Here is an 11,621-nt window from a genome sequence, read left to right as displayed (position 1 = left end):
TGTTTCCCTGCGCGGAGGATTTGACCGGTAGATCGTTCTTTTCATGGTTGGGAACTCAGCCTGGACTGATAGCTTTTTCTCCTCTTTTTCTGGTTCTGTTTCTTTGTCTCTCTGTCCACATACAATGTGCCATAATAACCCGTACGGAGGAATCTCTACTTTGGACCTAGACTTGTCCGTCTGTAAGATTTTGTAGATGCGATGCACTCTTGAACGCATTCAGTAGTACATCAGTGCGGCTTATCTACAAGTATACTACAACTGAACTTAGATACAAATCGTCAACATTATTCATTAGATGTAAAAGTAAATGCAAGTTCTATGTATAAGTGATCCGCCCAATGCAAGTAAAACAAACGCCATGAAGTTTTAAGACAAGAAAATCAGAACTTCGGCGAGAAGCGGCTCATAGCGCGGATCTTGGCACCGTAAAAATAGAACAAGATCGGGATGGGGATCATAGCCAGGGTAATGAAGCCCAGCAGGCTGGAAGCCCAGTTGACGCCGAGATTGTGATACATCTGCGAGGCGAATAAGGGGAACGCACCGCCGAGAGCAGACCGGACGAGCGTGTTGGCCGCGATGGCCGAGTTGGCGAACATCATGTACACGTCAATGATGTAGTTGAGGCCCTGCATGAAGATCACCAGGATGCCCAGGCCGATGGGCACGCCCGCGATCACCTGCGGCACCCAGGATACGCTGGGGCTCGAGGTCCAGCCGAACCAGAACAGGCCCGCGGGAAGAAGAACTGAGGCAATCATCATTGGGATCAGACGCTCTTCTGGGACGACGCGGCCGTGCTTCTTGAGCTTGCGCGCGAAACGGGTCTTAGTAGTGTAGATGATCAGGGCGCAGCCGAGGAAGACGCCGATCATGATGCCGATGAAGGGGAGAGCGGCAACGCCCTGGTGTTTCCAGCCGCGCACCTCGCCGAAGGAGATCGGGTATGCTTCGAAGAAGAGATAGAGGATACCGTAGATCAGGGCCAGGTATAGAGTGATGGCCAGCAGGATGGGCTCCAGGAAGAGCATCTGGAAGGGGCGTAGCAGGTAGTTGTTGCAGATCTGGCGGAAAGACGGGCTGTGCTCGTCCAGGAAGGAGTGCAGGGCCCAGTTGCGGGTCTCGCGACGCAGGCGGGCGGCACGCTGCTGCAGGAGAACCGGCGGGTAGGTCTCTGGGACGACGAAAAGAGCGATGCAGCCGAAGGTTGCGGACGCAATCAGAGTAATCCAGGCGGTCCAGCGCCAGCCCAGATAGGATTCTGTGATGAAGCCGCCGACGATGGGGCCCAGGACGGGGCCGAGAAAAGTGGCCGCGCTGAACATGGCGATGGCGACGGCGCGGTCGACGGGATCCCAGATATCAGCCATGGCGCCGCCGACGACGGCCAGCGGCGAGCAACCGAAGACGCCCACCAGGAAGCGGCAGATCATGATGGTTTCCAAGTTTTGGGCAACGGCGACGGGGATCTGGAAGATGGCGAAGATGGCGTAGCCGGTGAAAAGCGGCAGGCGTCGGCCGTAGAGCTCGCTCAGCGGCGCCCAGCAGAGGGGGCCCAGTGCGAAGCCGAAGACTGTGAGACTTGTGCCCAAAGTCATGACTTCGGTCGACACGCCATACTCTTTGGAGGTGACGAGCGTGGCGGTCGAGAACACGCTGCTTGCGAAGGTGATCCACATGGTCATGGAGGACATGGTCAAGGTGATGATCCATTTGCGGAGAGGTGTGAAGTTCTGCGGGTTCTCGGGATCGTTGGGTCCATCCCATTCGACAAGATTGGGGTCTTTGGGTGCTGGTTTCTCGGCGACGGGCTTGATGCTGGCGGCGTCGCTCTCGACATCGGCGTCTTCCCTAGGCAGATCCTTATCTGTCTGGACGCCGGAGTCACTGATAGGATCGTGATGCTCCATACTTAGACGAGGCGTGGGAGCTTCCGAGTCGAAGTGGTTGTTGTTATTGCTGTTGTCGTTGGAGCTCATAGTTGGCGAGCTGTGGTCTATCACAAGACACTAAGCACCTTTTCTTTCTTGCTCCTGATTTGGATGGATATCCTGTGCCAACCGGCGCATCACACCGAATTTAAACACTCCATGGCTTTTTTTCTGCAGTGGATCTTTGATGAGAAACCACCCCGACGGAGGTACAAGGAACTCGGTGTTTACCATGGTAGGTAATCGCCAGAGACCGAAGGGCGATCCAATGAGAGCGAGCCATTCTAGGCCAAAAAATCATCGGGCGCGATGATGCCGTGCACCCGTCAGACGGAGAGTGGATTATGCGAGCTGCAACTGACATAAAAATGGCGTGGTCGCCACTAATCGGTGTCAACGGAGGCCGATGGCGCGAAGTGGATCACGCTCGGCAGATTCGCCATAGCGCAGCTTCCGACCGGTCGCTTATCTGATCACGCTATCCATGAGAATAAACAAGAATTTATACAAGCTTACCAAATCTGTGACCAAAGTCGAGATCGCTAATAAGATGTAGAGGGTCGTCCACCTTGTTTTCATGTAGCATTATTTTCAATGGTGTGGACCTACAGGAGGGAGGGGTGTATATTTAGTAGGTACTCTGGGGGGATTTGTACCACCCGTCTATTGTGATCGCTAAGGACGTTTGAATGCGACGATAGCCCAGGAGCTTTGGATGTTGCGTTGAATTTCGTAAGTTCGACATGGAAGAAGACGAGGCTGTGTATCTACAGGGCTTCCATCCTCGGCATATAAATTTTACTATCGTCGGCAACTAAATGACAAAGACAGCCACCAGCCAGTGGCATCAAATTGAATCATTCGGTAGAAAAACCCCAGTCCCGCTTGATCTTTCGAATCCAATCCTCCACCGCCATGACTTCCTGCCCGACCATCACATTTTCTTTTCCGATTTTTTTCACCTTTTCATCATCATACTTGGGGACATGGAAGAATTCGTGGCTCTTGCTGCACACCTGAAGCCCCAAATTTCCCTCTTGTAGCTTTCTGAGGCAACTCTCATCGAATTGCACATCCGCACAGTCTCGGCAAATATACATATCGTTTGCGTAGCTCCACATCGTTCCACATCTTCCATCGCATTGGTAATCAATAGGACCTTCCAGCTCTTTGATAGCATCCGTATCCTCATCGTCTTCATTGGGTCTGATGAGTGACCATGCGGCCAGAGAGTTATCATCCTGACCAGCAAACATGAAGTGCGCCGCTAGGCCTCCAAATCCCTGCCAATCGTTGCGGGGATCGTCGTCCGACAAAAGATCTATATTGACTTTGACAAAGGGCCTGATCACGTTCTTTGCTTTCTCCATCTCCCCGCAAAGCGCATAGTACCGAGCCAGTAACTGCCGCGGATATGTCTCCTTCACCTCATCCGTCAGATTTCCGTCCGATTTCAAAGTGGCAAGGTGCTCTAGATCGTCGATGTATTTGGCTGCTAGTTCAGTACCTTGTCCCGCCTGGAGTGCTTTTTCAAAATAGAGGCTTGATAGACCCCGGGTGGCAAACACCTTTGCAAGCCTTAGGATTGGGGTCATTTCGGTTTCGTCTAACTGGATAATCCGCACCCACATGGACAACGCCATCTCCTTTTCCTCAGCACATGTGTAGTTATTGTAGAAGAACTTGGCACAGTAGTGCATTAGCATGGCCATCATTTGTTTTGCGCGGGTTTCTTCCTCTCGGTTTAGCTTGTCTTTAGCAAGTTGAACCTTTTCTTCTGCCGTATCGACAGCAGTGCGATAGCTATCCTTCAGAGTCGTGATACCGCTGCCGTTCAAAATTTTTCCAGCAGCGGCGATAGTGCCATGATAATCATCATTCCAGAAATACTGGTGGAAGATTTCTGTGCGCCGATCGAGACCGGTAACCTCGTCTTTGGACTTTTTCAAGCGTTCGAGGAATTCAACTAGCTGTGTATAGCTCCCTTTGTGTCGTAGAACTAAGGTCAAACCAAAGGCTGACTCATAGTCATCCGGATGTTCCTGCAAGATGGATTCATAAATGTCCAAGGCTTTCTCGAAATTCCCGGCTTCTTTGTGCCACCAGGCCAGATCTTGGTTAAGTCTTTGTAGAGTGTTCCTAGGGTCATCGGGTTTAGATTTTCCACTTTCGATAGACGCCAAAACTGCTTCTAGAGTCTCAACTGCCAGCGCAAATTTTCCTTGGAGGTTGTAAGCCTGCGCAAGACCCCATTTGGCGAACCAGGTATCTTCTTGGAGTAACGCTGCCCGCTTGAATGTTTCGATCGCATCATCCAACTTCCCAAACTCTCTCAACGTTCTGGCGACGTTTCGTGTTTCCTCATAACCAAGACTGTCCAGTCCAAGGAGTTGTCGACCCCACTCGGCTACCTCATAGATCCGAGACGCCGGAATCTTCTTTGGTCTCGGATCTTCGGTCTCGCGCTTCACATTCGAATCTTTGCGATTTTCAATCTATCAAAAGAGTTCAATAACCAACCAAATCAAATACACGAAGGGCAATCACCTAGACTTACCTTGTTCGAATATGCATTTACCCAATAAAACAACTCCACAATATTCCAATCACTCATCTGCAGCCATTTATGCACCATGAACTTGGCGATATGCTCCAGGAGATCTGCGTCAGGTTTCGACTTCGAACTTAGACTCTTGACCCATGCCATGTCCTTTTCGGGAAGCTTCTTAGTGACAGCGGAGTCTTGTAGCCATTTCAACACCACATCAACGCGGTCATCCTCGTATAGCCAAGTATCCCGCATCCACAGGCGGTTCTCAGTCCACCAGGATTTGAAGATTTCCTCGTCTGTAAACATTGTCACCAATTGTGGACCGACGATGGCCTTGCTTTGTGGCTGTATCAATGACAGATCAATGAGACGAAGATGGTCTTCAAAGTAAAACGTCGCGTAGTCTACCAGCTTAGAAGATTCATCTGTTTTCTCTGAGACGGATTTGAGACAGGCCATTAAAATTCGCATGTGAGCTGTGTCTGTATCGACGCCGAGCCGGGCAGTCTTTTTGGTCAATTTTCGCTCGAAGAAGGCTTCAAAGTCGAATTTCTTGAACAGCTTAGGGTCGCAGACCAAATCTAGGAATCGCCGGACAATTTTGACCTCCGACTCGAGGACATCCCCGGTGGTGTTCCATTTAAGCTGGCCGTCGTCAGCCTCGGCCTCCTCGCTAGCGGATTTTGCTCGGAAGTACTCCTCTATCGAGTTCGATACTAGAGACACGGTCGCTGTCGGGGGCATGTTCTTCGTTTTCGGGTCTATCTCTCCGTCTATGCGGAACAGGGCAGAGAACCGACCGTTGATCTCGTCCTCCAACGAGCGAAGTGATAGCTCGCCATTTTTCACATAGAGAACGGCTTCCAATTCGCAAAGCATGAGCGGGCAGCGTGCGTTCATAACCCAGACTAGGAGCTCATTGAGATCTGAAATATTATCTTCACCCAGGGTCTCGTTCAATCTCTCGATCTCGCGGGCAATTGTGTTCGAACGATTCTCGCCTGACCGGGATAAAACGTCTCGTATTTCTCCGGGACGTTGTTTATCGCCTATCTGGTTGAGTAGAAGACCTACGTTGACGAAATCGCCATGCGCCTCTTTCAAGAGGCCTTCGAGAATTTCCTTCTTAAGTGCTTCAACCTGGGTGGAGCCGCTGCTGAGGATCTCCATGCTTCCGAGGCGGTCGTTAATGAACATTTCGATATCGTCTTTGTTTTTCGAAGCGACATCAATAGTAGAGGTCCCTTCGTTGAGGTGGTTTGTGATCTGCTCGACGGTTTCGTTCCGCGCAGAGAAGAGGATGCGAAGATGGAACCGGCCCCTAGTGTCTGATATCTTCTGGAGGTCCGCTAGAACATTCAGGAGCTGTTTGAGGTTTTCCCGTACAATCTGTTCGGCGCCATCCAATAGGATGAAGAATGTTGAGTCCCCTTTGTAAGACTTGGTGAAGAGAACATCCCACAGTTGGGCTATTTGGTTGACTTCCATCGACTTCGCGGAAGCGGCAAGTTCCTTCCGATAGACCGGGTCATGGCTAGCCAATTGATATGCCACGGTCTTCAATGCTTTGATTAAAGATGAGGCGTCATTCGCCGCGGACTGAGCAGCTCCTCGAGTGGGACTTCCTTGCTCGAAAAAATAATAGCCGATCGACGTGCGACTCAAGCTGTCCGTCACATTTGAAACCCTCTCCTGCAGATCCCGAATGATCGTAGTGAATAGATAGGTTTTACCGTATCCTTCGCCTCCGGATATGCAGAGCACATCTAATGGAGACTCATTCTCACAACTCGCCCATCCTGTGTACACCGGATCGTTGCGGAGCCATTGTCCGCTTCCATCGACTTTTTTGCTGCGAAGGTCCCTGTACCTCTCTCGCATCTTGGCAAAGCGCTCGCTGGGACTGTCAAGATAGATGTCGACCTCCTGAAGTTGTTTATTCCCCTTAATCCCCTCCTCGTTTTTCTGCTGAAGCTCTAGTAATTTGTCGACGCCCGCATTGATCTTCTTCGTCCCGTCTCTCGTCTCCACGATGTTCCTCTCACTGTTCTTCTGCGATTCAAATCCCAGAGTCCCTCGCATTTGTGACTCCCGCTCGACGAGCCCAGCCAGGCGAGCCAACTGCCCACCAACCCCCTCGTCACTGTTGAAGGCGAAGACCTTGAGTGCAATCAAAATTTTGTGTCCCTTTAAAACTTTCATCGATAGCGCACAGATATCGACAAAACACAACAGCTCATCATTGATTATCCGTCGTAAGGAAATATCCACAGCCTCATGCGGCATGCGGAGATAGATCTTGCATCGTTCCAGAACGTCTGAGATGCGTTTAAACAGCTCTGCAATACTGCTGAAAATTCCCTTGAATTTTGCCCCAGTTTCGATAAGATATGACACAGCATTGAAACATAGAGTGCTTGGGCCGCCGAACACCTACTGCTATCAGACAGAGCTAATTCAGCGAATGAGTGAGATACACACCATACTTGCCCCCTGGACGGCAATCCCACCAAGAACTTCAATGCATTTCAAAGTCTTGCTGATGACATCCTTGGCGACTTTGTATTTAACATTTCGCTCCTCGTCGTTATCCTGCTTTTGCCGGATTTGATTAAGCACCTCATCGATGGTGTACTTCGGGGCTGTAGTGAGATCCACATTGGTTGTTTTGGCGAAGGACCGACACACCGTGTCCCACGCCTCCTGGAGATTGTAGTCGTCGCTTCCTGTATAATCTGCCATTGAGATCTGAAAATTGGTGTGTCCCCTGAATGCGGGGCTAGGCTCATCTTCTAGCTTTTGGGTGGCGATTATCGTTCACTTACGAGAATTAGTAACTAGCGCGTACGGCTGAAAAAACAACGCAGACCCTAACAGGCTAACAAGCTTTAATCCATTCAGGAGTGGAGGACCGTGCGAACTTCATCGATATTATTGGCAGCCTCCGGTAGCTTGATCGGCTCCGGTGGTGGCTATGTGTAGATGTCAAGACCCTTGGAGTATATAATCCAATAATTCTGTACAATACATTTTATGTTCAACGTTGACTGCAGGTCTTGTTTACGTGTCAGCCAGGGGAAAAGCAACTGTTTTGTTAACCCGTGTGCTCAAATGCAGGGGGCACAAAAGTTGGCGAGGACCCTGGCGTTTAAATACCGCCGTCTTGAAGCAACGCTATTAACGCCAGGTCACATTCAGTTCCTAATATCCCAGTAGCGTCCCTAAAATACTGGACGGAGGCCGACTTGATCCCGTGCGGCTGACGCCAGGCTCCAATGTCTTTAATACCACTGCTACTCCTCGTAACTTGAGCAGACGAACACATATCGCGACGATGAAGGTAGTTGACTTCTTTCTGTATTTAGTGACCGTCTCGTCCGCCGTCGTTGTCGCAGACGAGCAAGCCCTGCTATCGCCAGGGCACGGTAAGAATAATGACGACCGATTGAACGCTATCGATGAGAGGCTACTTCTGAGTGACGAGGCCACTCAGGCCGACGGAATGTACTCCTTCCGCGAAACCATGTTTATTCCCACATGGCTCGACATTCTTGAGTCTAGTTATTACGGCGGCGGCAGAAATATGGTGTTCTTTGATGAGAATTCCGTATTCGAGGATTTCGACGAAGAGGACGACTTCGATGATGCGGCAACAGCAGGCAACCGACGACTGAACCACTTTAATAGTGGATCGTCTAACATGACAATCTATGAGCTGATCAAGACAAGCCAATTCACCACGAAGCTAGCGGCGCTTATCGACGCCGACGAAAACAAGGAACTCGCCCGCATCCTTAATGACAGCACGGTTAATCACACTGTCTTTGTTCCAACCGACTGCGCATTCGACAAAATCTCGAATTATCCCCTTCAGCTATCACCGGGAGCAATTCGCAAAATCCTCTACTATCATATCTCTCCCGGGACCACCCAAGTATCCCAAGACAGTTTTACCGTGCCCACGCTATACAAGGAACCAGCTCTTGGCGGTGATCTGCCCCAGCGGTTGTCGATCCGTGCAAATGACTGGGAACCAACTACAGTCAACTTTTATGCTCGGCTCGTCGCTAACAATATCGTAAGTCCCACCTACAATTACCTACAAACCTACAGAGACCTACGTCCAGATTAGTAACATTATGCTAGCGTGCATCCAATGGGATCATTCAGGTCGTTGACTCCATTCTCATGCCTCCGCCATCAACTCTTTCTGTCCTCAACCTGCTCCCAACAAAATTCTCGGCCCTCTCCCTCGGCCTTACCCGGACCAACTTATCCTCGACCATAGAGGCTATGGCAAGTGCTTGCCGGGGTGGCACGTTCTTCGCCCCGTCAAACGCGGCGTTTGATATGCTGGGTCCTCGCATTAGCGCTTTCCTTTTTTCTGCCCAAGGAGAGAAATACCTTCGCGCTCTGCTCGAATACCACGTTGTACGCAATCAGACCCTTTACTCGGATGTCTGGTATAACGAGGCCGGTAAGATCGAACGCTTACGCAACCCATTGCCGCCGTCGTCGCTGTCGTCGCCATCGCCGCCATCGGACGCTTTCCTTTTAGCTCAGCTAACAAAGAACGCCAATCTACCCCAGCTATCTACACTCATCGAACTTCCTACAATGCTCGGCAATCGCACTATTGCAGTCGATATCAAGCAGCGAGGTCCATTCTCCAAGTTCATGGTCAATGGATACCAACACATCGTGGTGGCCACAGATGGTGTCGCTAGAGATGGAAGCATAATTGTTCTCGATAACGTGCTAATTCCCTCAAAGAAGGGTGCTCGCCACGCAAGCAGTCGTCGACGCTATTTCTACGATGGCGATATGTGCGACACGCTTGAGGAGTTCAAGGCCCGATTTGCAGGCTTGGTCACGGATGACGGTAACGGCGACGATTTCGAGTCTGACCTATTCGCGTTCCTGGATAGTCCAAGCTCGTAGTACTCTGCTTCACCTCTATTCGAGTTCCTCTTAAGAGCTATGTTTGACATGATTTGACCTATGTGTATTTCGATCTGTGAATTCTATATTAGTTTGTCTGAAACTGTACAACTCCGCTCTGTCATTGTTAATCCCATGGTTTAGCGGACCCCCAGCAATTCCAGGTATTATGGATCAGGATAGAATCACTGTATACTTCAATTTGGCTTTATTGCGGTAAAGCTAAGAATACTATTTCTGTTACCTGCCTATGGACCAAGGTATTAGATATACCACTTTTATTACCGACCCCAAACCCTGCGCCTGCTCCCATACAAAGTCAAGATCACAGGGCAACCTCCTTGCCTTCGTAGTCGAGAAATCTTTCCTTACGGTCGATATGGTACTCTCCAATGACCCGAACACTAAGGTAGTCAGAGATTGGAAAGATCTTACGAAAAGATGGTATACTTACACTCCTTGCGCACTTTCTTCGACAGTAATATTGCCGAAGGGATTCATGTCAGTCTTGGGCAGCCCTGGATGACAGAGAAGCATAGGAACGCCTTTCGGTCGGAGTTCCATGTCGAACTCCAAAAGAAGCCTCTCTTCCGCGGTCTGCATTGTTCATCGTTACTATATAAAATCCGCCGGTTAACCCTGGTGGGAGAACTAACCTTTGATATGTCATAGAGCGCTGTAGGATTCGCTCCTGGTGTTCCGAATGCCTGGCTATGCATGTCGAAGTTCTGTTGCGCTGTATTAACGGATCCAAAACTGCTGCCAATGAATGCGAAGACCTTGTTCTTGTAGGTGGATTGCATTACGAAAGGAAAGAATGCTACAGTCGCAAGGTGTGCGCCGTACACATTCACCTCCATGTTCTGCTTGAAGTCTCCGAGCTCAGCCTTCGTGATGGGCGCAAATCCTTTAAGGACTCCCGCGTTATAGATCACTTGGTCAAGCGATGAGGTTGAATTGCTGATAGTTTCCTTCAGCTTCGCGATAGAGGCAGGGTCGGTAGTATCTGCCTCCAAAATGACCACGCGCTTGCCGTTCTGGTCCGAGAGGGACCGCAGCTCAGGCGCGCCTGAGACTGAGCGAACAGTTGCATATATGGTTGCGGCAGGGTATTGTGCCACCTGCGGTACTCATGGTTAGATTAGAACGTAATCTGATAAAACAAGTTGCTGCCATACAGAATGTTTGACCAGACCTAAGCCAATACCACGACTGGCGCCGAAGATGAGGATATTCGATGGTTGCATTGTTGAAGGAGGTGTTACGACCATGTAGAGAGTCGAAAGGCGCAAGTAGAAGAGTTATTGATGAGATACATTCTCTTGATAGGACTGCTTTAGTTACTTTATACTTCTGCTATCTGCATGTACGGATGCTAGGATTTCTAAGCCGTCGGTGAAACCGGTGTTGGTTACAAACAAGCACGACAATGCCACATCTGACAAATGATCAATAATATATAGAAACTCCGTAAGAAAGATGTCAGTAAGTCTAACGAAACGAGAACGTTGACCGCGGCGCGCTTAAAGGTATGTTTAGTAATCTAAAATCCTCGGACCCGTTGGAGATGCCGAGGAGAGGTTGACTCAACAATCCCGTCTGAAGACTTCGCCTTTAATAGGTGTGCTTACGAATGAAGTGGCTGGGCTCCACAACGGCTACACATTGTCGAGCTGCTGCCTTGTCTCAGGCGCTATATAATGTGGTTGAAAAATAGGGTTTAGGCGTTGCACTTTTCGTTGGCCTGTAACTATTCCTTACTGTCCGGTCGAAATATTATACAAGATGGCTCTTGGCACATTTACTATTCGACGGGTATCCTCTCTTCTCTTGATCGGGTTAAGCTAGCCCGACTCATTACCGAATTCTATTCGACCCCCTCAAGGACGCTTCTTGCGTTCTACATAGATGTAATCTACCTTGAAGTATGTCGAGCAGGTTATTCGTGGCCGGCAATCCTCGAACTGCTGTGGAGCGCTCGACAGCTCTAGTATATCCCTGTTCTTGCATAGCTTGCTAATGGAGATACAAAATCCATGGCGCGTTTTGCATCGGTTCCTGGCCCGTCTTCGATGAGAACATCTGGCTCCGCTACGAGTATACCTACTCCATCTACCAAGACTCAGTCAATGGTTTGTTTTGGAAGAGCGCATGTAAAACACGAATGGTATTCCACCAAGAGTGACGCAGATAAG

General features: G+C 49.8%; 4 protein-coding genes across 4 annotated transcripts; 1 reads left to right on the top strand and 3 right to left on the bottom strand.

Moving 5' to 3' along the window:
- Nucleotides 1-383: 383 nt before the first annotated feature.
- N7510_007828 (MFS transporter) lies at nucleotides 384-1,982 on the bottom strand (the record flags this gene model as incomplete). The annotated part of the gene is made up of 1 exon (XM_056979753.1): nucleotides 384-1,982. One exon carries the CDS (start codon nucleotides 1,980-1,982, stop codon nucleotides 384-386), a length of 1,599 nt encoding a protein of 532 aa, XP_056832796.1.
- Nucleotides 1,983-2,791: 809 nt separating this feature from the next.
- N7510_007827 (uncharacterized protein) lies at nucleotides 2,792-7,227 on the bottom strand (the record flags this gene model as incomplete). Its single annotated transcript, XM_056979752.1, has 3 exons — nucleotides 2,792-4,429; nucleotides 4,492-6,918; nucleotides 6,967-7,227. 3 exons carry the CDS (start codon nucleotides 7,225-7,227, stop codon nucleotides 2,792-2,794), a joined length of 4,326 nt encoding a protein of 1,441 aa, XP_056832795.1.
- A 592-nt stretch (nucleotides 7,228-7,819) lies between these two features.
- N7510_007826 (fasciclin domain-containing protein) lies at nucleotides 7,820-9,426 on the top strand (the record flags this gene model as incomplete). Its single annotated transcript, XM_056979751.1, has 2 exons — nucleotides 7,820-8,563; nucleotides 8,632-9,426. The coding sequence occupies 2 exons, from the start codon at nucleotides 7,820-7,822 to the stop codon at nucleotides 9,424-9,426; spliced, it is 1,539 nt and encodes a 512-aa protein (XP_056832794.1).
- Nucleotides 9,427-9,751: 325 nt separating this feature from the next.
- Nucleotides 9,752-10,673, bottom strand: N7510_007825 (uncharacterized protein; the record flags this gene model as incomplete). Its single annotated transcript, XM_056979750.1, has 4 exons — nucleotides 9,752-9,830; nucleotides 9,881-10,023; nucleotides 10,083-10,547; nucleotides 10,605-10,673. 4 exons carry the CDS (start codon nucleotides 10,671-10,673, stop codon nucleotides 9,752-9,754), a joined length of 756 nt encoding a protein of 251 aa, XP_056832793.1.
- Between the last annotated feature and the right edge of the window lie 948 nt (nucleotides 10,674-11,621).

Source organism: Penicillium lagena (assembly GCF_028827675.1).
Source record: "Penicillium lagena strain IBT 129212 chromosome Unknown utg000005l_segment0_segment0, whole genome shotgun sequence".
NCBI lineage: Eukaryota > Fungi > Ascomycota > Eurotiomycetes > Eurotiales > Aspergillaceae > Penicillium > Penicillium lagena.
This window is presented reverse-complemented; position numbering and strand designations above follow the sequence as displayed.